We start from the raw sequence: 26230 nt of genomic DNA, 5'->3' as shown, positions 1-26230 counted from the left end.
ACCTCTGAGAAAAGCGTGTGTGCGTGTGTGTGTGTGTGTGTGTGTCCCACTGCTGACAGGCGCACAAACAAAACTGGTCTAAGTGAGCCACTTTACTAAGTGACCTTGTTGCCAAATCCACTGCCGTTTCTTCTTAATTTTCTATACTTTCTGATCTTTCTACCTCCTTAAAACCCTCTTTCCGGATTGTTTATTTTTGAGAGGTATGCTAAAATATTTAGAAGTGTGTCCTATCTGCAGTCTACTTTAAAAAGTTTCAACTGAGAGTTTAAAAATTGGTAAAGTGTGTGTTTTTGTGTCTGAACTCCGTGTGCGTGTGTAGAGAGGAGCAGGAGCACACAGGAAAGCCAATGTGGCAAATGTTAAAAACGGGTGAATTTTGGCAAAGAGTATATATGTTCCTACTGTACTGATCATTCAACTTTTATATATGTTTGAAACATTTCAAAATTAAATTACAGAATAAAAGGACAAAGAACAGTTCAGAGACCAGAGAACACAAACAGGAACTACCCATCAGGGTGGACGGCTCTGCTGCACGTCTGCCCTCAAGCTGGTTTTACCAATAATAGTCGCCTTCTGTGGCAAACATCACTTTGACCTGTTGATGATACCTGGATGTTTCTTAGGGCCATACGCTCATTTACACGGATCTCCAGTTTAATTTTAATTTTGTTAATTGGTGAAATCAGAAAAAAAGAAAGGTCAAATAAAACACAAAGCTGATGATGCCTCAGGGAAACATATACATCTCACTCACGGCATTAAACTAGATGAAGAGGTTGGGATTGCAAACTGGCATTAAGCGCAAGAGACCTAAAAATGCCATGCCTTTTAATCCAGTAATCGTACTTCTTAAAATAAGTCCCAAGAAAGCAGTTTAGGAAAAAACTAAATTAATCGTGGGATTATGGTTGATAAAATAGCATTCTTCTGGTTCTGTGGACAAAAACAACAAAATTCTCCCCCCGCTACCCTCAAACCCTCACCTGGAGGCCTGCAGAATCTCTCTGGTGTGTTTTCACCATCAGCATGTGGTCACCCTAGTTCAAGGTCACGTTTTTATTTATAAGGATGTTTGTGATATCTCCTTAACTGGTCTCCCCGCGCTCTCCTCTCTAGTGAGCCTTGCCCGAGAAGCCTTCCTGAGGCATGGTCAGGTCGTATCACTTTCTAGTTTTAAACCTTCCATGACTTCTTGCTGTGAACAAAGAGATTCTTGAACTTCTTCCTCTAATCTTCAGAGTCTTCCCCGAGGTGGCTTCAGCTTTTCTTCTTTTATTTCTCTCAGATCTTTTTTCTTCTCATCCTCTTTATTCTTCCTTCTGAGCCTCCTGTGATTATTTTGGCCTCTGCTTGACTCTTTCCCTGTTTTCACGTTTCTGGATCTCCTCCACGGGTCAGGGGCTGCCTTGCGGCTGGCAGGACCTTCCGTTCCTGGGGACCCTGGAAGGCCCCCTCTGTTTCTTCCTCACTGTGCTTAGTAAGTATCCTGTGGTGATCCATTGTCCTGAGTGATATGTGCCTGTCACTCGCGGCTGTTCTTTAAAGTCTGTACTTATGTCTCATTCTGCTTTCTTATGCACATTATCTGGTGCGCAGTTCCTAATGTGTATTTGTTAAGTAATCAGAACTATCTTTTGGGGGTATTTCTTAGTTGAGGAAAAGGAACAGAATTTTGAGGATACTTCATTAGTATGCCAAAGACAGAAAAGATATGTTACATAAGGACGTACAGAAATATATTTGGAAGTAATTTTGCTAAAAAAGAAATATGAGAAATGAGATATATAGATGAGATCTATATATCTGGATCGCTGATTCAAACCATTTTTGGACAGGTGAAACCTAATTTTTAAAGCCACCTAGAACAGAAGGCAGACTTAACAGTGCTTTCAGTCATTTAAACAATTATTTATATGAGACTTGCAAGCAGACACATTTCCTTAGTCTTTTTTAGTATTTCTGTGATACGTAGCTCACATTTTATATACTCTTAATTTACTTCTTAATGTTGTCAGAATTTCTCTTTAGGATCTTCTTGATTTCATAAATGGTTCTGCTCTCTCTCTTGCACTTCGTTTGTGGATTTTTTTTTTTTTTTTTAAGTCCTCTGTCCGAGCAAACTTACATTTTGAAAATGTTCTGTTTTGCAGGTATCCTGGTCAGATATAGGAGGCCTGGAAAATATCAAACTGAAATTGAAACAGGCTGTGGAATGGCCCTTGAAACATCCCGAATCTTTCACTCGAATGGGTGTTCAGCCACCCAAAGGAGTTCTTCTGTACGGGCCTCCTGGCTGCTCGAAAACCATGATCGCCAAGGCTCTCGCCACAGAGAGCGGGCTGAATTTCCTAGCCATAAAGGTACGGTGTCACGTTTCAACTGCTCCTCCCTTTCAGCGCCCTGGGCACCTGGTCTCTGATTCCTGCACTCAGGGGACCGTGAAAATCATCTTATGCAGAAGCTGATTTTTGTTTGAGGTTGTTGGTGAAAGGAAATGCAGAGATGAGCAAGAGGTGACTTAGTGTGTGTCATCAGCAAGTCGGGGTGGAGAGTAAAAGACTGCTTTCTTTAGTTTCTTGACAGAAACCAGTCTTCTTTAGAGTCTATGTTTTTAAATTGTTCTCATCCCTTTTGCTTAACCAAGACTTAATTATAAATATGATTGTGAATTTAGTATTTACATACATAGAACTTTCAAAGAAATCAGATACTTTATAGTAAAACCAAATTCCTTAAAAACTCTTTTTCAGCCAGAGAATATATGTACAATTGTTTATATCCTGAAGCACACAGATTTTATTTGTCCACTACCCTGCCTTATTACTTGGGATAATCTTAATTGATATGTAGTTTTACATTTATTTACCTTAGGACCAGATATTAATTTTGTTATTTTTATGGAACATGATTATATGTCTAGTTACTAAGTTCACATACATAAAACCTTAAATCCATTTCTGTGGACTTTACTACAAAAATATAGATTTAAATATGTTAAATATCAAAATCATTTCAGATGCAATTATCTATCTGTTTTGACATTACCACAGACTTTTTTTTTTTACTAACAAAATACATTTTCTATCTTAGAGCATTGAAATCCTTGGCAGTTTGAAAGCATAAAACATTTCAGAACAGAGGCAATTTTTTACTTAAAATGTTCGTGGAGTGGTATTAGATGTTTACTTTTTAGGCATCAGTGTCTTCAGTCACTTCTGTTTGTGCATTTTTGATTATCTTGTGGGAGATGTTGGATAGTAAAGATTTTGGGAGGGGGGGCATGCTTGCTATGATCAGTTATGTTGAATCACAACCACAGTTTTAAAGATTGGAGTAATGGAACAATTTGGAAATTTCCAGAGACATCTTGATCTCTCTTTGCTGCGTGGTAACATGGCTATTTTACTGGTATTTTTCACTCTTTTTACCCCATTTTTCTGTGCTACCTCATTGTGTAACTCCACAATTGCATATGAGAGTCTTTGAATTTCTTCTGTCTACCGGAAGTCTGAACTGTCTTTCATAAGGACTTAGCTCGCAGTCATTCACATTTGGATCTCAGGGAAGAGCACATATATTTTCCTACAACCTAGCACCTTGCTCTTTTGTGATCTAAGACAGTAGTTCCAGATGCTACCAGGACTGCTTTCTGGCCTGTCCTCGGATTACTTAGAAATATATTTATTACCATTTTGAATATGAAACCTTTATAACTTTAGAAAGTTTCACTTTTGTCTTTTCGCTGTGAGAAAATGATTTTTTAAAAAAGACTCTTTGAAAGGTTTATCTTGGACACTGCTCATGTAAAATAACCAACCATGTGTTAACTTATTTGAGTTTTTAATTAAGTTTTCAACTCTTTTAGGTCATGCACACAAAAGTGATGTTAAGAAATTTTCTTACATTGAGTTTATACTTGCTTAGAGATTATTATGTCTCTTACTAATTTTTATTTAATGTGGTTTTTTTTTTTTTTTAGTGTAAAATTTAGTGTAGTTTCGCAGTATTTTTGAATTCGGGTGGAGGATTTTCTTAATGAACAATGGGTGTTCATTTTACTATTCTTCCAACTTTCCTGTGTTTAAATTTTTTCAAAAGCTGGGAACATGAAAAAATAATTTGCTTTTCTTTGCATTTTCATCGGTCCTTTCATCTTAGTCTGATTAATGCTTGCGAGAAGACTTAAAGTAGCTTTGCCATTTAGCTTACGTAGGAGGAGATGAAGTCAAAGAAATGGGAAATTCATATTCTTTCTAGTTTTATCTTTCTGTGAAGAAAAAGTTGCCTTTTGGTCCCAACACATATGTTTGTTTTCTAAGTTTGAGCTTTTTGAAATAAAGTCTTACATATTTTGAAAGTGGTCAGAAAGAAGTAGAGAGACACAGGAATTTTCTAGCCTGTTAGGACACACAAGTATTTTAGATATATTGAAAGGAGATCCTCCTCTCTCGCACTTCTCACGGGTAATTACCTTTCATTCCCAAGATGAAGTCTTGAAAAACTTTAAACATTTCTTTCTTTGAGTTTATGAAGAATCTCGTTAGCTTCCTCTGTGCATCTTTTCTAAACAGTGATTAAAAGAAATACAGTCTACTTAGAGTTATAACTTCACCTTGGCTTGCGTGGGCTCTCAGTATCCTTTGGCATCTGTGTGTGTTTTTGTGCAGACTGTAGCACTTGACATACGCTTAAGTTTAGTTTGTCATCTGGGTCAATTACGTCAAAATATTTTCCAGTTGAAATTTCCTCTCTGCTTCTCTCTTGCTTTTGTCTGGAGTGCTATGGTAGATTAATTACCCCAGTAGACTGGGCTGCTGTACTTTATGAACAACTGTTACTGATTCTGAAAGAAGGGTGGTTGGGCCTCTGACAGGGATTTTCAGCAAGTCCGTTATTAGCTGTCTTGGTAAGTACAGGAGTGTAATGGCTTGTGTATCCTTGACTTTGGGGGGACTTTTTTTTGATACCTGTCTCAAGGAAGAATTGTACAAACTGCATCCCATTTTTGGGGAAACCTGTATTTTCTTTAAAGCAGTACACAATTTAAAGTAATTACTCTTCTTAATTGAACTAGAGCCCCTATCATTCTGTTATCAAAGGTACAAGATAATCTGAACTTGGTAAGCTCCAAATTCATCTTTAAGCTTTTGGTTTTAAAATTATGTAGGTTAGGCTATAAATCATAGAGCCTTCATTTTGCAGATATGCATGGAAAACTGCATAGATAACCTCTTTTATATCCCGAATGCTTTAAGGTTGGTTTCTTGGGTTATAAATAAGGATAGTGATGCTTAAGAAAATGAAGTGACTTTTGCAGGGTCACAGCGGTGGTGATAGAACTGAAATTTCATCTCAGGACTTTGACTCTAGAGCCTGAGCTCTGAACTACTTGTATTACATGATCTTCATTTTACTTCTTTCTTTTTTTTTTTTTTAATTAGTGTCCTGTGCTTTTTTTCATTAATTACACCCAAGTTACTGGAGGAGGTACTTCAGGCAGGTTCAGGGAAGTGGAAAGATAGATGTCTCTGGGACCCAGTTTAAAAATAATTTTGTTTCACTAGGACGGAGAAAACAGAAAAATACCATGGCTTTGGAGTGGAAGTCAGTTGAGTTAATAAGAAAGCGTAATCACTGCTAAAGAAACAGGAACCTAAAGAATGAAATAGAAGTGCGTGGGAAAAGACTAGTGGTTGATTAATGTGGAGCTTGAAATTTACCTATTAGTGTATGACTTGTGCCCTTGAGATTGAGTGTGTTTCAATGACAGGGGCTCTAAGCGAAGGTTCCGATGGCTTTGGTTTGATTCCTAACCCTAGGACATTTGAGCTCTGTGACCTTAAACAAGTTCTCTTAGTCTCAGTTTTTTTCACCTGTATAGGCTTTTTGAGGGGATGATGTTAAAAAGGTTAGTGAAAAAGCTTCGGAGGGCAGAACTACTCCTCTCCCTGGGTGCGGGCTGTGTGTAGTTATGGCTGCGGTCAGATGAGTTCCTTGTGGAGACGGGAGGGGAGGAGCTGCTTACGCGGGAGAAACCCAGCAAACGGTTGATGAGGTTAACAGCTTCCACAGTTAGTCACGGTGATTGTCCTTTAGGATGTGACAGGAGTGGCACCTCTGTCGTCTTCCCCTCAAATACTCATCATTTGTGTCTAACCTGAGAAAAATATCAGGCAAGCCCGAATTGAAAGACAATCTATAAAATACCTGAAGCAGTACTCCTGAAACTGTCGAGGTCATCAAAAACAAGGAACGTCTGAGAAACTCACAGCCAGGAGGGACCCAAGGAGACATGACAGCTAAATACAGTGTTCGGGTTTCTTGGACGAGATCCCGGAACAGCAAAAGGACATTAGGGTAAAAAGTAAGGAAACCTGAATAAACTCTGGAGTTTAGTTAATAATAACGCATCCGTATCGGTTTATTAATTGTATCGAATGTGCCACGCTGATATGTGATATTAATAATACGGGAAACAGCGTGCGGTGGGAGGCAGGGGCGGGTACATGGGAACTTTTTGTACTGTCTGTTCCGTTCTTCTGTAAATCTTAAGCTTTTACCCCAAAGAGTCTATTAAATAAAAGTTTTAAAGTCAGTATCCCAGTCCCAGGCACATTGCAGACATTCAGTGATTGTCACTGAAGTTAGAGAGGCCAGCTCAGTTGTGCGCTGCACAGTCCAGGGTGAGTGGGACGCAGGGAGGGAGGAGGCCCGGGGGAGGTCGCAGACTCCCGGGGCGAGCACGTTGGAGGAGACCTCGGAAGAGACCATCTTTCCTCTTCTTCACCCTCCTGTTCATGGCAATCGTGGCACGTTACCGAGAACAGCCCCAAGGGAGGCTGGCTGGGGAGCCCGGATCTGGGGCTGCCTTCAGCTTGTCCGCGTCACAGCCATTCTCAGCTGAAGCTTATACGCGTGTGTGTTGGTTCTGGCCCCGGACCCAAACCCCAACTTTACAAAGAATACTTTCTTTTAGGGTTTTGGTTATTTTTTCTTCCACCTTGGGTACAGCTTCTAATTTACAGTCTCACCAGGAACTGTGTCGAGCTTCATGCCTTTTGTGGACCTTAACTCTTCATTGCCACGTGGGCTCATCTAGAGTTTGAGACCTTTGGAGTTTCTTTTAATTTCCTTTAGGGTTTTTATTTTTTAACTGTAAGAGTTTCCTCGCCTTTTCTAAATAACGTTGTCTTATGTGCCCCATACATTTAAATTGGCAGTTATTTGCATCAATACTAAACAAAGACTTATACTTTGTCGTATCACTGTTTGAATGGCTATTAGATGATAACTAATAGTAATCTATTATTCTTAGGACAAGTAGCATAGTCATGTGCCATTGTCAGTATCACAAAGTTATGTAAGAGTTAGATTGGATTTATTTAAAGTTGGCATTATTTGTACACTGTACCAACTGACATGTTAAAGTTGACGCATCTTACATTAAAATTGCGTGTTAATACATTCTTTTTTGAGTTGGGCTTGCTGTATAAAAAAGATGTCTTGACATGAAAATATTCTGTAATATTTGGCTAAAAGCAAAAATGACAGTAATATAAACTCTGATAACAGAACCGTTAGCATTTGGAAGCTGAGAAGACCTACAGAGCTCTAGAGAGAGAAGAACACTCTTAGACTTCAAGGAAGTTTATTTAATAGAGAAGATTTTTTTATCGGGTCGGTTTAATTTGTATTAATGATTCCAGCTGAGATTATTTTTTTTCCTTAAATCTCTTTAATAGAACCTAATTAGAGTTGAATTAAATATTATAATTTTCTGTCTGTAACACTTTAAAAAACATTTGTAAATGTTTTACAATTGCAAAAATAACTCACAATTATCTATTAAGCCCTCTGTGTGTCAGGCACTGCACCTGGTAAGCAAAGATGCATTTGATGGGCTCCTCATAATTTAGAGAGAGACACATGATTAAACACATGATATAATGAAATGCGTAACATTGAGAATCTTTTTCTTTATTTTTAGGTAAGGCAACCCTTGATTGACCTCATAGATTGCAAGGACCTTGTCAGCTTACAATCCCTTATTTTTTACGCCTACAGCACCTGGTCTTCCTAGGTGGTCTCCCATTCAAGTACTAACCAGGCCCAACCCTGCTTAGCTTCCGAGTCAGACGGGATCGGGCCTGTTCAGGGTAGCATGGCCATAGACCTAAAATTTTTACTTTCAGTGACTGGTAGGGAGAAATACCTTAATTCTGGGAAGTGTTAGAAGGTGAGGAGGAGAAGCTGGTTGGAGGTGGGAGAGCAGATACTACACTGAGATTTAGGTGTGTGGAGTTTGAAATGCCCTAGAACAGTATGGCAGCTAGGCCCAAAAGGCTTTTGTTAATATGGATTTGTAGCTCGAGAGAATGGTCATTTCTAGAGAAGAAAGTATGGAAGTTGAGAGCCAGTGTTTAAGATTCTGTGAGGTGGTCGGTAAAGGAGATCGAGTGACGAGAGTGGTCCCCGATAACATACTGAGGGCTCTTCGTGAGCTGTGTACGCGTACACTTTAGCGCCAGCCTAGTCGTAGTCAGCATGGTGCCCACGCTGTCGGTTCGGAAGAAATGTCTTTTTTTCTGAGTGAATGACTTGTGGGAAGGTTTGTATTATACTTGTGGGGAGGAACAGCTTGAATTCTCTTCCGTTCCCTGCCAGCCCTCTTGCTTTTTAGGGTTTTTACTTGCCGGAGGCATTTCTTGCCTAGTCCTTAATGCCTGTTTGCAGACTCTTTTGAAGTGCTTTCCCAAAATCGCCTTCTGTGTGTGCCGGTGCTGTTCTTTTTATTAACTTTCAAGATCCTTTACTCACATTACACATATGTAATTCTATCTCATGTGAGTTTGGGTTTTTATGAGCATATTCCATAACATTTAACCATAGTTAACACTTGGGTTAACTTGCCTTCCCTAGACATTTTAGAACTTATAAAAACTTGATTTGAATTGTAATAGCCAAAAGCAACAGGCAGGTGTCAGACACTTTTAAAAAGCCCTTGGGAAGACTGGAAAAAAACCCAGTAGTAATTAAAGGGGCAAAATTGCAAGAGCATGAGGTGTAAATATTATCCTTGAATTTGTGATGGATATGGTATAAAATAACGAAACAGTAAAAGATAAGTCAGGTTTAGTTCTCGTGAGATGGAGAGGCTGGGTGAATATTTTTACATGTATTTCTGTTATTTTTGTTGTTTTGTAAATTCAAACACTCGATCTCAGCCTTGGGAACATTAAAAATCACGCTACCCCCAACTCAGCCAATTTTTGGAGCTGAACTTCCTTTCGGTAGTTTTCCTTGCTCGCCCTTATCAGTGCAGCACGTGTTCTCCAGGCAGGTGAAATGTGGCGGGACTGCATACTGCAGTCACTCGGTGAGTACGGTGGGAAAAGAAATGCCCTTACCTAGTCTCATCGACCTAATCTATACTATGTATTACTGTTTTAAAGAGTTTAAGAACTTACGAGTAAATTTGGCACTCGCATAGTCTGCTATACGTACCCAGCCCTTAGATATAAATAGTCTCGTTTAAAATGAATATCAGCGAAATTCTTACTTTCAGACTAACCCATGCTAGCAGCTAGTTATTGAGAATTAGACTTTGCCCATGCCACTCAATATGTCCCCACCATACTTTGGATTTGAATTGCGGCACTGTATAAAATCTTAAGGAAATGTTTCCTTTTTTGGTTTGCCCAGGGACTTGGGGAAAACAGAGGACATCATAGTTTTTAGAAAATCTGGTGATCTGGGAACCAAAACCCTGCATTCTTAGCATTATTTCTGCCGTTTAACCTTCCCGGGATGCTGGCATTTCACTCAGCTTCTTGGGTCGTTGTTGCCCTCGGGTTCTGAGGGATGCGGGTGAGCCCGAACGCCTCCTGCAGCCGGTCCACTGACAGTCTGTGAGTGGCTCGCACGGTGCTTACTGTCCAACCCACTGCTTTGCCTCTGTGCCTGCTCGTGGCTAACATTTGGGGCATTTCCTTTCGTTGTCAGGTGTAATGAACTGTCAAGAGACCAGTTCTGCCATTTAGTAAGCCAAATGACTGTGCAAATTAATCTTTTTTCATTTCAACTTTTTTTCTGCAAAGTTATGATAATAAGAGTATCTGTTGTAAGCAGTAAAGGGGATAATAGATATCACGTCTTTCGCAAGATTTTATAGAATTAACTGATTCTGATGGCTGCTTTCTTCTATTTTTAAGAATTAGATATATATTTGACTTCAAACGGAACAAAAATATTTAGCAGCACAGCCTAGCATCCCTTAACTTTTGTGCTAGTGTTAGACTAGAATGTAGTGTATGTCATTGAATTGGAATTTAATCTTTTGCAAATTTTCGTACCAGAATTCAGTGATTTTTGGCAATTTTAACTTCAGACTGCAAATAACCTTGCTTGGTGATGATGATGTTGCCTTGACTTCTTGTAGAATTCTGGACCCGTGTAACATTGCGTAGCTTCCGGGGCTGCATTTCGCAGGCCTGTATCCCAGGCGGTACTTCCAGCTCGCAGTTCTGTACAGAACCACACGTCCTTTGGGGCCTGTGGTCCTTCGTTACTACAGCTCCGGCTTGTTGGTCACACTTCCGTTATTCCAGTCTAGGTTTTCTTCTCGGCGAAATTCTTAGGTTAGATTTTCAAATCTGTTGGTGTTTTTTTTTTTCTTTTCTGTTTTGTTTTTGGAGAAAGCATTGTTTCTTATCCCCAGGTCTCCTATAACCCACCTCTATGTATTAGTGGAACGATCCTTCACTGATTGAGGCTGTATGCCATATTTTCACATTTTCAACAAAATATCAAGTCTATTTGCCTACATCACATATTTAAAACATAAAATCTTTTTGTTATTAGTTGTATTGATATTGTCTTCTCAGAGATTATAATCATAATCATAATCAATTATAATCATAATCTCTGAGAAGACAATATCATAATCCTGTCCTTCCCCATACTGATATTCAAGTCGTCTGTTTTAGAACCACTATCTGTGGAGAGCAGTAATCATTTCTCTAGATTCTCTGCTTTCCTTCTGGAAAGCCGGTAATTAGAAAGCAGTATAAATGCACTGAATATGCTGGCTGCTTAAGGAGATGTCTTCCCTGGATTACTAGTTTATGTCACGCCCTTGACTTTTATGGAGAGCTGCTATAAGAACAATGACAGTAATACAGAGTTGGCATAATAGTAATTACAATAAGAACAACAGGGTCACCAGCAGTTTCCTTTCTGATTGTTATCAGGCCACTCTTGCCTAATTAGCCACCCTAAACTGAATAAAATTCTGCATAAACATTTCTTACCTGTTCCTCACTGTCCCCCCTCCCCAACAAACTCCCCCACAACAAAAGCCCTTTCTCCTAATTATCTAAAGCTTGCTTTATTGCGTGGGCCCTCGTTCTTGTTTTATTGTTCACTTTCCGAACTCTGTCCACAGTCCCCTTGGGTAACAGTGTCATTTATCATATATAAACGACCAGCATATGCTTGGTTTACTTGATTTTATATTATGCCTTGTGAATGGGCAGACCTTGTTCTGCACTGCAGGGCAGGACTGTGAAAATGAGCATTTTTCCAGGTTTAATTTTTGTTGTTGTAACAGGGCCTCAGTAATACTCTCGCACCTGTCTCCTTGCGTGCGTGTATGTACAAGAGCATCTCTGGGCTGTAGCTACCCAGAAGTAGAAGTTTTTGTCATTGGGCACGAGCATCTTCAATGTTACCAGATATTTGAAATTGCTTTTTAAAGTGTCAATTAATTTTTTTCCTTAATGTTTTGATCAATTTTTTTAAATTTTTGAAGTCCAGGTTTTTTAGGCAGCAATCGTGTCATTGATATTTTTGATGATTTTTAAATCCTGTTGGCAGAAATGAACTTTTTCATATTGTATGAAATTAATCTAGATTGGGGTCAGCAAACTAAGTCCTCACTCGACATCATGGGTCGACTCTGGGACTTTAAGTGAAACAATGTATAATGAAACAGTTTACCACAAGCTAATTGATAGAAACGAGTTCAGTTCCTATGACATCTCATCAACGCTATATGAAATGACATTGAACGAAATGATGATATTCAAGGGCCCGCTCTACAGCCTTGGGGCCAAATCTAGCCTGCAGCTTGTTTTGATTTAGCCTTCTCGTTACCTTTTCTGGTGGTAAAACTCATTATTTCAGCAATGTCCTTTCTGCATTCTGTTACACCTGACCATTGTCTTTCTGGTAGTTTCTAGTTTTCTGTTCTGATTTATTAGCTCCCTCCTGTCTAACCTCGTGCTTTCTCTAGAACTCTGGAATTATTCTGCCTTTATCCTCCCCAGAGCAGCCTGCACTCCTGGGGTCAGCACAGCTGCCTATGCTGTCCCTCCCCGCTCTGCAGCCACGCGCGTCAGTTACTGCAGTGGCGGTTGAGTGATGCCCAGGAAAGTAATATCACCGTACTGATGCACTCGTTCTGAGTGACCTAACACAGGTGTGATCTCATTGCTGTTCAGAATTATTCCTCGATTCTTTTATTGGAAGGAATCTTTGTTTTATTTTTGCTTCTCTTTGTGACATTCTCTGTATAGTTGTGATTTTTCTCTTCACTATATTTTTAAGAATATGTTTAATTTCTCCTATAAAACCACAAACTCATTGCAGGCACTTAATAAATATTCATTTAATGAAAGAAAATGAATGGTTCAGTCAGTGCCTCTGTATGTCAGCAAAAAGATGAAAGCATTGGATGTTTGTAATCTTCCCTGCTTTTGATTTTGTGTGGCTCTTTAATTTGCTGACGGATTGAAAATCATCATAGTAATTCTGCACTTTGACATCTTACAGAGCTGAACTAAGACATGTGAAGTCCTTGGGACAGTTCATGGCACATGGTAAATGTTCAATAAATGTTAGCACCTACGTTTGTGATTACATATTTTTAAATTTTAATCTTTTGCGATGAAATACTTTGAATGAACTGTATATTTCTGAGACTTGCTACACTGACTGTATTGGGCATCTTTTTTTGCCTTCATGACCTGAGTAGAATTTGAGTTATTCTGCCCCTCTTACTCTCTCTCATTTTCGTATCTCACTACTCGCAGCAAACAAATTAAGTTGATTTTCTCTTTTTAAATCGTTTATGGGACTATCTTTTCATTTTCATCCCATTGTTTGACCTGAATCCTCATCATTTCTCACCTTTCCTATTTTAAGAGTTTGATAACTAGTCTATTTCTGGTCTCATATGTTCTTTCAAGTCATCCTTTATATTGTGGCTACAGCCATCTTTGCATAAAACTCCTGTTATCAGTTAACTCCCCTGAGACAAACCTGATGCCTACAGGGTAAAATGGAAGCTCGTTTTTGACGCGCTCCTGGCCTCCACCTTATGGGCCTTACTGATTGTCGCATTCTCCCCGCACCTGGACTAAATTCTTAGTTCTTCTCAAGTTCCTTAGGTGTGTGCATAATTGAAAAGTCAGTGACCTCTGAATAAAGACCTTAAGAGCATTTTACAATTAAAGTGCGTACAGCACCTCTATCTTGGTTCATCAGAGACCTTTTTGATTTCTTCCCAGGTCCTGATGTATTTCATATTTTTGAGGGAACAGAATAAATCAACTGAGGTCTCACCTAAAATGTTACTTTGTCTAGGAGCATCCTGGCGTCTAAGAGTCCCTTCCCGTGTCCCAGTGGCACCTGTCGCCTGTCTCGATCCTAGAACTTGCCATTCTGTATGGTAATTATCTTCGTAAAATGGTGTCTTACCCGAAGCTAAATATCTGTGGCCCATTTTAATTTGTGGCATTAGTTGACATTCTGCTAGGGCGTGCCCATGTGCTTCAGTCAGTCAGTTTTTTTTTTAAATTGATATAGATTATTAAGGAAATACTTGAGCCAGTCTCTAATTATGTCTCCTAATGTCTGGGCCCATGGTTTTCATGGGATAGAACATGAATCTTGTTCAAAATAAGGTATTTGTGGTCTACAGCCATGCTACCCTGAACGTGCCCAATCCCGTCTGATTTCAGAAGCTAAGCAGGGTCGAGCCTGGTTAGTACTTGGATGGGAGGTCACTTAGGAAGACCAGATGCTGTAGGCGTAAGAAATAAAAAATAAGGGGATTGTAAGCTGACAAGGTCCTTGCAATCTGTGAGGTCAACCAAGTGTTGCCTCGCCTAAAAAAGAAAAATAAAAACAAATAAGGTATTTGTGCGTGTATGTGTGTTTGTGTATGTGTGCGTGTCTACATGCACATACACATATATGCACATCTGTTGGATTCTGAATCGTGTGGGGAAGGGTGACAAGAGAAGCCGGATGCTGAAAACAGCGAGTCTAGGGAGAGAACATTCACAGATGAGAAGGACGGCAGCACTGTAGGACTAACTGTGTGTCAGTAGCTGAAGGGAACAGCTGTGGTTCATAGAAGCAGGTTTTTAAAAAAGTACCCCGTAACTTACTGTGATGTGATGACTGTGTAATGTGAGAAAGTAGGTAGGTGTGCAGTAAAAAAAAAATAAAGCCTAGTGGTTTTCACACAGTATGTGACATTTTTGATATTTAGCAAAGAGAAATGTTAAAATTCAGAGGTGTTAAATGTCAAAAAATGTATATTTTTGCATCAGCGATATGCAGCATATCACTGGGAAACCAACCACATTTATAGGGATTCTCCTGTCGATTGCTGCTTACTAAAAATTGATAGAATTTTATTACAAGAAGTCCACACCTTTCATCTTTGGTACACAAGAAAGGAAAAGAGGTTTTCCATCAACTGGATGAAGTGCTGAGCGGCGGATATCTAAGGGAGATCCAGACACAGGCTGAGTGAGGAGACACTCAGGAGGGTGACAAGGGTCATTGTCACAGTGTGACACTCTGACTGGTGCTCCTCAGACTGCCTTAGGAGAGTGATTGCCTCTGGCCAGGATTGCGGCTGAGAAGAGCGCGTGTGGCCCTATAGGTGCAGACCATCAGTGTTCCCTGGCCATGTCAGGTGACGGCAGAGGGCCTGAGGGCAGCACGTGTCCTCGCAGTGCTCAGGGAAACACTGTGAGGTCATGTCACAGATTCCAGGGTTCCCATTCCGTTTTCAGGATTTGTCGCAGAGTCATGGAATAGCCCTGAGGTCTTACTTCTCGTCAGAAGGGGCTATTGATCTAGTGGACTTCATCACAAACTGACAAGTGGACCCACTCAGAACCAGCCCCTGGTTCAGCCTGGGGACACATGGATGTTACCTTCTCCGGTCTTCTAGATTAGACTGGCCCATCTTCGGCGCCTAGCACGGTGCCTGATGTATAGTAAAAATGTGGGTGCGTGGGTGACAGATGAAGACCGAAACATCATAATCACCGCCTTTCCTTTGTATTGAAGTATAGGTTTTGGAACATAGAATGTCTTTAATTTTTGATGCACAAATAGCACTTAGTGAAAAGAGGCATGCTAAAGGCACTAATTTAATGAAAGACGGACTTCTGTTTATTTTACAACCACATGTATTTGTGAAGAACTGAGCAGTTGTTCTCTTTTCATGCAGGGACCTGAATTAATGAACAAATACGTGGGCGAGTCCGAAAGAGCAGTGAGAGAGGTAAGAGGCTGTGCCTGAAGCGGAGCCCCGCGGGAGAAGCGCTGTCCTCGGCCTGGGGCCGTTTTTTTGGGGGGTTACGGCTTTCGAAATTTCCAGATCTACATTCCAGTGGTCTGCTTTTTTCTTTAGGCCAATATTAGTTTATTATTTAAAAATGTAGTTTTGATCATCTGTAATACTTTATTTTTTAAATCATAGTATTACCAGCCTCTGGTTTTACCAAATAAAGATTTTTTTAAAACAAATGCCAGCATTTCATTTAAAAAAGGGTATGTGTGTACTTATAAAGAATGCATGATTTCCGAATGAGCTTTAAACCCTTTAAACTAGGCAGTCCTTGAAATTAAATGAGCTTAGTACAGGAAAATTCCCCTGTACTCTCTTCATTTTACTTATTTTACCTTTGCCTGGTGACTTACCCAGTGCATTCCCGCCTCGCTCCTAAGTATTAAAACCTGTGCCTGATCCATAGGCCCCTCCACACTGCGGAAGCTGCACTGGAGTCAGGTAACCATGGCACTCTGGCTACACATCACGGCTTTTCCTGAGTGGAGGTTGTCCTGCCTCACACAGGCAGCGTATGTCCTCTGCGAATCTCAGCAAGGGCAGGAAGGGGGTGCAGACGGCGTGGAGTGGATGGTCTCCAGTGGTGAAATACCTGAGTATTAGAGATTACAATGCTTTTCCATCTGAGAAAAAGTTTGGTTACTTTTTGTCTTTTTTTTTTTTTTTTTTAAACGTGGATAATGGTCGTCGTATAAAACATTAGCCGATGACAGCACCATTATTGATTAAAATGTGAAAAAGGTGATGTGTATTAATATTAATGTTTTGGTAACAGTTTTATATTTTTATGGTCATGATATGTGTGACAAGAAGACGGGGGCCGTGGCTACAAGTAATGCACGTTTGGCTTTCTTTGTGCCTATGCGGACTTCTTCCAGCCCATTTCCGTGTGTCACCCCCAGGCTCTCTGGCCAGTCTCTGATGTTGATAGTCTGAGTGACGTCTGGTCTGACTAGCCTGTGCTCTTCCAAATTTTGGCCATCTGTCTCGTCCTGGCTCTACATCAACTTACGTTCCCTTACATTCTTCAGAGAAATGAGCAGGCGGGTGGCTTTGAGTTTATGGGTATTTTATATGCTAAGCTGTGGTTGATTATATATTTATCATTTTTCTTTTAAACATGTATTTATGATAGTTCATAATAGCTGTCATTTACTGAGCTCTTACTATGTTTTAAGCATTGTGTTAAATGCTTTTTAAGTTCAGTTCTTAAAATAATCTTCACGGGTTGGCATGTATCATTATTTCCATTTGATAGATAGGGAAATTGAAGTTTAGACAAGTAAAGCTGAAAGACACACAGCTACTGAGTGGTGGAGCTGGGGTTTTAGCTGAGATGTCTGATTATGTAACCAGATTGCCTCCTGCACACCTCTGTGAACATGTGGGGTTGTCTTGTCTCTGTTTGCAAGTAAGCACCGTAGAAGAAGATGCCTTTACATCGTTAGAAAGTGTGCGAACATCTGGTATAGGTCGTGTACAAAATGCTTGGGCTCATTGACTTGTACATAATGGATTTAGCTCTAAAGACACTTTTCAAACCGAAACCAACTACAGAGTTTTTGGAGTTTGCCGGTCTTTAGTTAACATGGCGCTCTTTCCGCCAGGTCTTCCGGAAAGCGAGAGCGGTTGCTCCTTCCATCATTTTCTTTGATGAACTGGATGCCTTAGCGGTTGAAAGGGGCAGGTAAGCAATACTTAATAGGATGGCTGTTAAATATTAACAGTTACAGTATAGAATAAATAGCATTTCTCATACACATTTTATTTATTAATACATTTGGCCTGACAGAAAACATTTTTCAATTCACGTCGTTTTTTTCTCTTATACCCATTAAATTAGTTTATGTTATCACTTTACAATACTTTAGTATACAGTTTTAAAAAACCCGACATCTTTTAAGGGCATTTGAGTTAATTTTTATAGTTTATTATCTATAGAGATCCCTGGCACTATCATAATTTGAGTTGTTATAAATACTTGATTAAAACTGTAAACAAAGCTCAGTTAAGAATACTTGTATGATAAAGTAGAACCCAGTTATAATAAAAGATGTATACATAATTTAGTATTCTCTGGATTAAATCATGTTTTCTAAAATATAATTAGGTACAGTAGAATAAAAATTAGTATTGATAGTTTTGATCCTGACTCTCAGGCAATAAAGACAATTGTGTCATTTCAGATATATATATATATAAGAACTGTTTACAAGTATGGTTTTTTTCCTCTACAAATGTTTAGAGGTCCCTTAAGGACTGTGTCCTATAAGCATTTCCTGTTGGAGAAGGTGAACTTGTGTGCTTGGCGCACAGCTTCCTGAGGCGGGTGTTGGTTACAGAAGTTTGTGGATGGTCATTGCAGTGCCGGCTCCATGTGAGTCCCCGAGTCCCCGGTGCACTCCTCCTCCCCGGATGGGGCCACCTCCTCGCAGGAGGGTGTAAGCTGTCACTCGGAATCTTGAGAGGGAGCCTGCCCTGCTCCCCACCCCACCCGCTCCACAGCCTCTAAATACCTGCCAGCCTTTTTATTTTATAGGTTGAAGTATTTGGGCCCTTTTATTACTTTTGAAGTGAGATGGCATAAAAGGTTACTAATAGCTCATGTTCACATTCACTACAAGAGAAGAAAAGGAAGCCAGAGAAGTTGGCTGAAGTAGTGTGACCTGCCACATTTATGTGACATCAGGGACATCTGCTTTTAGAGCTAAAAAGGAACAGGGTCGGATACTTTGTTAAATATAAACCAGATGGGAGGTAGACTATGTAAGAGTTCTCATAAAATGCTTTTGAAATAAAATGGTGTGAGAAACCAGACAAAGCACTTGGTGGAAATATCCTGTTTTTGCTGGCAAATTGGCTCAGTAGGTGTCTGCAAATGTGTTAGAGATGCTAATGGCCAGCAGCATCGCTTCCTTCCCCTCACGTCTCCACCGGAGCCTGTATAGTGCACCTCCCTCCCACCGCCCTGGTGCTCGCTCAACTCAAGTACAAATAAACTCTGTGCAGTCAGTTTCCTTTGTACAGAAAAGTTATGGTCAAGTTAGTTGACATTTCAGAAAGCAAAAATGAGACCGGTGAGCAAAGGTAATGCTAAAGGTTCAAAGTACAGTTTTGGTTGTACTTCAGCTCCACTAAGTCTTCCATAGTTCGTTTTTATAGCCATGAGAGTCTCTTAGAGTGATATTGTATTTTCAGGTTTTTTTTTCCCTAATTGTGTGATGAGCCAGCATTGTTTTATCCAATTAGAGTGCTCTTACCTGAAAACTAAAACAAATAAAACCCACACATGTATATTTTTGTTCTTCAGCTGTTTACATCAAACATAATTTCTAGAAATTGAGGAAAAGAGTTATTGATGGATACGAAAAGTATAAAATTCCCAAGATACTGAACCAGTTTTATGCACTGTTAAATAGAAAACACGGAAAAACATAGAAAAATCTAAAAATCCCAGAAACTAGGAGGCTATGTAATATTAGGCTATAGAATATCAGTGCTTTCATTTGTTCAGTTATCTGTTTTCTGCAGTAACATTCAGATCAGAACCATGTGACAAGTCCAAAAATGACAGTGCATTAGAAGACAGTTTCTTCTTACCGAGTTTTAAATTCCAAACTTAAGATGTCTAACAAGTCAAGCAGAGAATTATGATTATACTAGTCCTTACTGTCCTGTGCATGTTAAATCAGTCATTTTGATTATTTGAAGTTCCTCAAATTAGCCATGAAACGGAGGATTGTAGGTGGCACCGTGTAAATAGAACAGAGACATACTGTTTGCTTAGCTTTAGAAATACTTGTGCTTTCAGATAAGGAGATTTTTTTCATGCTTATAAAAGCGTCTGATTACAACACTATTTTCTCCTCCCTGCTGCATTTAAATTTCTTTGAAACTTGAAAAAATAAGCCTATTTACTTCTCTTAATCTGCCCATTTAAATCATGGGTGTTCTGAATAAGATTTTTTTTTTTTAATCTTATTTCTTATTGCGAGTTGAAGGAAATGTAAGATTACCTTTGCAAAGTGCTTCGATGAGCTCTATAACATTTGGGAAAATTGAAAATCTGTCACATTAGCCTATCTCTTTGGACACTAGCTAATGGAGGAGGTAAGGCACAGCAGTGGAGAAGGGACCTGAATTATACCGGGCTGAATTATACATGGGTGTTACATTAGGTAACACTCATGCAGTGCTTCTTATGTCCTAGAAACTGCTTTAAGTGCGTTATAGGTAAGGAAAAAGCTGGCAGGAAGGCCTCCGCATTAATGCTAAGTAGAGCAGTTGGCTCCTGTACGCCACTCCTCCTCCTGGCGAGCTTAAATGTTACCTATTTCAAGGTTCACAGTGGGGAGGGGAGAGGCTGGGCAGTAATCATCAGTCGACCCTGTCCTGGACAGCAGCCCTATGGTGGGAAGGTGTACTGTATTGTCGTGGCCCAACCTCCTGACTCAGGCAGTGGCCCCTGACCAAGCTGGAGATGCCTAGAGCCGCTTCCTCTGCCCCGAACACACCAGCCTGTCATGGATCCTGAATCATTCTGTCAGCCGACGCTGATGGCCTGGTGGCACCACACCTCAAGCAGAATTAGAAGAGATTTGGAACTGGGAATGTATGTCTGGAACTTACAGTCACTAACTGGAGAGGCCCATCTGATTTACTTGGATTAACTTCCAAATAAGGTGGTTCGGATTGTTTGGACATCCCTCACCATTTACGGCCTTTTGCCATATTAACTTCTGATCATCAGTCACAACAGCCCAAGGAGGGGTAGGTCCCAGTCTCGTCTCCCTTTTACAGGGGGACATCTTAGGCACTGGGCACATAAATATCTTACGCAGGTCATGGATCACTAGTAGAAGAATGGGGATTTGAATTTGGGTGTTTCGCCTCCAGAGTAGATACTCTGAGCCACCTGTTGGCCCAACTACCACACTGCGGATTCCAGGTCTAAGTCGTTAACTCGCTAACCTTGTTCAAGCCCGCATTTAGTATGCGTTCTCCGCTGTGGCTTACATTGGTACGGGCCCTGTCTGTCCAGCGGGGCTGTGGTACGACTCCTTTGCAAGCATTCTTTCATTCGTGAATGAATAAAACAGTGAACAGGACCTAGAGAAATTTCCTCGTCTCCTCTAAGCCTTTTTCTTCATTTGCAAAATGGCAGTAATAATAGGAACAAATTCTAGGTTGTCGGAATTAAATACTTGTAAAGTGCTTCACATAGTACCTGGCATTTCGTAATCACATAAAAAAACTTGTGTTTCTTATCATTTCTGCATAGGTATTCTTATAGTAATAATTTTCATATAGATAGAGATATAGTACTCGAGATAGAAATGAATCCTGCCCCAACAGAGTTTATAGTCTAGCGGAGGAAACTGAAGTATTTGGGAAATTAAAAAAAGTACTCTACAGGTGACAGGCACCATGACATTTCATCAATCTAACATGCCATCAGTTAAAAGACATGTCATCATTTCACGTATTGTTACTGAAGAAAAATGCAGCTTTAAACTATTAAATGATGCTGAGAAATCACCAGCTCCAAGAGACTTCCCGATTTCAAAAATTTTAAATATGAAAAAAGTTCGTATTTTGGAAATGGAAGAAAGTATTGTTATTGACGAGAAAGAGAAGGTAGTCTCTTTTTTATAAAACTAATGCTATTGTATAAAAAACATTTGCAATATTGGTTCATGATTAGAATATAGAAAAGATGATTAAATACATGGGAAACAAAAAAGTTTAAGTGCTAAGTTAAAAGCTGAGTGATACCGTCTGTGGCACTGGAGTATCTGTGATTTTAATAATTTCTGCCTTGTTTGGCTGTTTCTGCACTTGATAGTCAGAATTCGTTTGCATTTGAAGTGGTTGGGGAAAACACTTAAGACGCTCTGAGCCAGCTTTTATTAAAAATGAGGATTCCAGGCTTAGCAGCATTCTGAAACGGGCTCTGAGTTTTAAAATAACCATCAGGAAAGGGAGTAGCCTCTTGCAGCATATTCAGAGATTTCAGGTAAATTCCGTGAATTCCTAACACTAAGCACTGTAGAAGAAATTTTTGTAGGTGTCATTTCTCTAAATGACACTTTTCAAGGAGGGTCATAAATTGTTTTAATGGAATTTTTATGGTGGTTTTTAAAATTTCATAAAATCATAAAATTTTATAGCTGGAAAAATTTTTAAAAGTCATCTAGTGCAAGTTTTTATTCTTCGAAAGGAACAGAAGCCCCTAGAATCTGAGAAGGGGCACAGAGCTCCTTCGTGTCCTCAGCAGGACTGGATCCTGTCTTCTGATTTAGTGCTGCTTGAACCGCCTCTTACACCATCAAGGTTTGGGATAGAAAAGGTGTGTTCATGTCGGGGTAAAAAATTCTCTTAATCATTGAAAGAAAATTTGATGTTTAAGAAACTAATAATAACCACTTATTAAATACTTTTGACCGCTATTTTTTTGTAAATTGATGTTTCAAGGTGCTAAAAATTCAATGCCTATTTCCTGGTATGCAGTTTTTCCTAATTTATACTCAACCACCTCAGAGATAGTTTTCACACTGGTAGACTTTTGATGTTAAACAGAAATGCTGTGGAAAACAGCAAAAGGAGAAATGGAAAGTGGGTAGCAGGTCTTTCATTTTAATGATTTCGTAACGTATAGCAGGATGCTATGAATACTTTGTGTTTTGTGCATGTGGATCAAAGGCCTGACTTTCCTGGGAGAGCGGGCCTGTTGCAGCGTTCCGGTAGGAACTGGGAGTCACTCTTACTGTAGCTGTCTTCCCTTTAAAGTGAAAGTTAGCTTGGGTTTCACGTGCACCGCGAGAAACGTTCCGGGCCGGGCGGGCCCAGGAGCGGCGTTCGCTTGGCTGGCCTTTTGGTCTCTCTCAAGCCTGAGTATTAATGACGAGGGTGTGGGCAATAGGTTTTAAGACACAAATTCAGATCCCTGCCGCTTGAAACAATTTATGACGTTTTAAAATGTGTACCAGAAAAAAATTTAAATTGGATACATGAGATGTTAGTCTGTAATTTAGAAATCACATGAAGGGTTGATGGGGTATTTTATTTTATTGGAGGAGTTGTAAAGGAAATGAATATATCATTTTCGTGAAATATTTAGTATTGAAAAATAAAATCAGTGTACTAATTTCCATCCTGGCAGTGAGATTTCTTTAAGATAGGGGTGGGCACATTTTCTGTAACAAGCCAGGTAGTACATATTTGCGGTGTTTGGGGCCACACAGTCTTTAATGAAACTGTTCGTTTCTGCTGCTTTAAGTACAAAACCAGCCATAGCAAGTATGTCATCAAATAAAAATACATTTGGCTGGCCCGATTTGGTCTGTGGCTACAGTTTACAGACCCGTTTTAAGATATAATGTCCCTTCCGTCCATGGCACCATATAACTTTTGAATAGGAATTATTTGGAAAAGGGGCTTGACCTCTTAAGGGAAAAAAGAATTAATGTTTCAGGAAAATCTAGCATCAATGTTTTCTACAGTTGAATATTTTTTTCCCATTGTCATGTTGCTTATCTCTAGCAGATAATAAAATTTTATAAAATCATTTCATTATGTTAGTGATTACACATTTGTTTTTAAACTTTTTCTGGGAGTTGGTTTTGATTTCCTAGGATGTCAGTTTTATGGTTTTTGTTTCCTACTGCAGCTTTGAAATTCAGCCAAAAATATTTCTCAGCCCATAAAACATTTTCACTGCGCTGTTCTCCAGCTAGATCTCAGTGATCTGTGGACATGAGGGGCAAGGCAGCATGGGTAATGGGAATCCAAAGAATTCCCTTCACCCGATCTCCCCTGTGATTTACAGCCGCCATTTCCTCCTACAACTGATAGCAAATTGGACAAGTACAAGTTCCTCTTTCTGTTTAGAAAGGAGGTGTCAATCTGTTTCTGAATAAGAATATTTTTCTTAAAAATAATGAATTAAATAACTTAGATGCTGCATGATACCATCACAGAATCATAGAGTTTTAAAGCTAGAGGGACCTGTATATGTATTATTTAATTCGACCCCTTCATTCATGCATGTCAATAATTATGAAATCCTCTTTATCTCAGCTGGCCGGCACCGTGCCTAGCGAAGAAGCACCGAGACGTTTATATTTTGAATAAAGGAATGAAGAAGGTTCAGGGAAGCTAGAGGTTAGGTTCACTCATCCGATTGTTATCGGAGTCTGATATCACCACGTTTTAATGTCATTTGTTAATCAGTTGTTTGTTTTTTTTAATTAAGCTCATGTTTCAGAATGTTGTGACCTGCATTTTCATAGAAGCATCATCATCTTCATTATAAAGCAGCATTGGTAAGCTTTGGAATGGATATAGTCACCTGTCAGAGAGCTCCAAAAAGAATGAAGGAAGTGCTTAGCAATGCTTTTTCAAAAAAGTTCTAGATTATGGCCATCCCATGTACCCAATTGAAATTTTTAGATTTTTTTCTAGAGTGCATTTTAAAATGTCAAAGAGTCACAAGCGGTAGGCATCGAATCAGCTTTTGTCCACACTCACTCTGAAAGTGGGTCTGGCTCCGCAGACCGTCAGCTGTGCTAAGGGTGCAGAAACGATGGGTCATCCTTCTGCTGTAGCTGGCAGCGGCAGTGAAGAGCATCCTGTTCAGGTCGCTGCGGGAGCGCTGGGGGAGCTCATTGCTGCCCGGCTTCACCGGTGCCTTCTGTGGGAAGGTCACCGTTTTCCCCTCCGCCCAGAAGGCCACGCGGCGGCTCTGGTCTTGTTGCAGGGGCACCTCGCCGAGTCTTTGCTCGGGTGGGTGGGCGCCCACGGCCTGGCTGCCGGAGCCTGTGTCTCGTAGCCACGGCTCAGCAGCCACCTCCCTGCCATCCACGGAAAGAGAGAGCGTCGTTCACGGAGAAGACGCAGAACAGAGCGTAGAAAAGCATGAAGAGAACTTCTTTTGGCATAGATCCAAGAAAGCAAAGCAGTAGAGATGTCCTGTGATTAGTCCTTACTTGAGCCCAGCATTTCCGCATCTGAACACACAGCCTCACAGGATCTTCATGAAAAGTGTTCTGTTTTACCTGTTTTAGAAGGTTTTCCATTTTAAAAACCCACATTTTTAAAATACGAAAATATTTGAGAAGTATAAAAATATCCTTATCTGAAAGTTTTAACTAAGGTAAATAATTTCTTGACTCTGAGAAGCCAACCTATTATTACTTACTACATTTGAACAGCTCATATATACTTAAGGTTAAAAGATAATTACCAATGTATATCAATTGCCCCCTAATCCATCTTGTAGAAACAAAGTGTCTTAGTAGTTTATTGAGAAGGCACATTGTTTGGGGCACACCTATGGTTAGGAAGGGTTTCTTTAGAGGAGCAGAGCTTATCTGTGTCATGTCGGTGTTTTTCGTGGCAGAATTTAAGGAAGCTTGATACTTTCTGCCATGTTGTAAGTAAGGCTAAGTAGGGATGCCACTGGCGGGATGAATCTGGGTTTGTCTCCTAACCTCTGCGATCCAGGCTTCCGAAAATTGTCCACCCTGTGTGATGTTCAAGCTTTATTCCAGTAAACGTTTATGTGCCAGATACCACTTCGTTAAGGTAACTTTAAGAGGTTATAGATATCCTCATTAAGCCAGTTATAATAATAATAATAATGCTTATAACTGCTGTCTGTTGGCATTTTCTTTGAGCTAAGTATTGTGCTAGATCCTTTATACATTTTAATTTTGAAGACGATATGCCTTCCCATGATTTAGTTGAGAAAACTAAACCTCAGGTTAAGATTACACACACACAGAAGTGAGTGGTAAAGTTGGCATTTGAACCCAAGCTTATCGCATATCAGAGCTCTTTATCAAGTTCAAAGCAGTCTTCCCAATTACTACTAATCAGAGTTTTACTGGAATGATTTTAAAAACTGCAGATCGTATAATTTATTAAAATTACTATGGAATTTTAATTTTCTATACCACCATTTCTAGATCTATGGCACTAGGAAAATGATACGTGTTAGAAGCATTTACTCTGCTTCAATTTTTAAACAGCTTGTTGTCAGAAAATAAATCTGAACTGACATGTCTTAATTTTCCTCCTTTCTTTCGTTGGATCGGTTATGTTTGTGCTAACTGTGCGGGGGGAGTCCAGGGTTGTGGAAGAACCTGCTTTTGGCAGAGTGTACATTGAACTGTGAGTTTAAGTATCACTTGTTTCTTTACACTGTGTTTGAGTCAAAGCTACACAAATATAATGATAATTGCCTATGTTAGCTTGGATTTTTTACTGGAAATCCAAAAAAAAAAGGAAAAATACATGGATGTCATTCTCTCTGTTAACAGTTTATACAAAGCCGCAGTTGCGCAGAGCAAGGCAGCTTACACAGCTCTCGGACGCAGGCAAGATAACTCACTGTGTGTGTCCGTCTGCTTTTACAGGATATCTTGTTCATCTAAAATAGCTTTTTACTGTTAACATATTTACTGTTAGGTTCATGCTGAATATCACATATTGACAGCATAATCAGTCACATAGTGATAAGCCTGAAAATTGTTTCCTTTCAGCTGTGATAAACAAAAGCCCCCTGCCGCC

General features: G+C 39.8%; 1 protein-coding gene and 2 pseudogenes across 2 annotated transcripts in view; 2 read left to right on the top strand and 1 right to left on the bottom strand.

Annotated features, from left to right (window-relative positions):
• The window catches only part of SPATA5 (spermatogenesis associated 5), a 212450-nt gene that overhangs the window by 46476 nt on the left and 139744 nt on the right, over nucleotides 1-26230 (top strand). For both annotated transcript variants that reach the window (XM_023520433.1, XM_023520432.1), the window contains exons 10-12: nucleotides 2157-2366; nucleotides 15539-15592; nucleotides 17266-17345. In XM_023520433.1, the coding sequence (XP_023376201.1) occupies nucleotides 2157-2366; nucleotides 15539-15592; nucleotides 17266-17345 (344 nt within the window). The remainder of the gene's footprint in view (nucleotides 1-2156; nucleotides 2367-15538; nucleotides 15593-17265; nucleotides 17346-26230) is intronic.
• On the bottom strand, nucleotides 8062-8179 carry LOC111729498 (annotated as a pseudogene).
• Nucleotides 13980-14098, top strand: LOC111729496 (annotated as a pseudogene).

The sequence above is a fragment of the Pteropus vampyrus genome, unplaced genomic scaffold, assembly GCF_000151845.1.
Source record: "Pteropus vampyrus isolate Shadow unplaced genomic scaffold, Pvam_2.0 Scaffold263, whole genome shotgun sequence".
Classification (NCBI taxonomy): Eukaryota; Metazoa; Chordata; class Mammalia; order Chiroptera; family Pteropodidae; genus Pteropus; species Pteropus vampyrus.
Note: the sequence above shows the minus strand (reverse complement) of the source record. Positions and strands in the feature narration are given on the sequence as shown.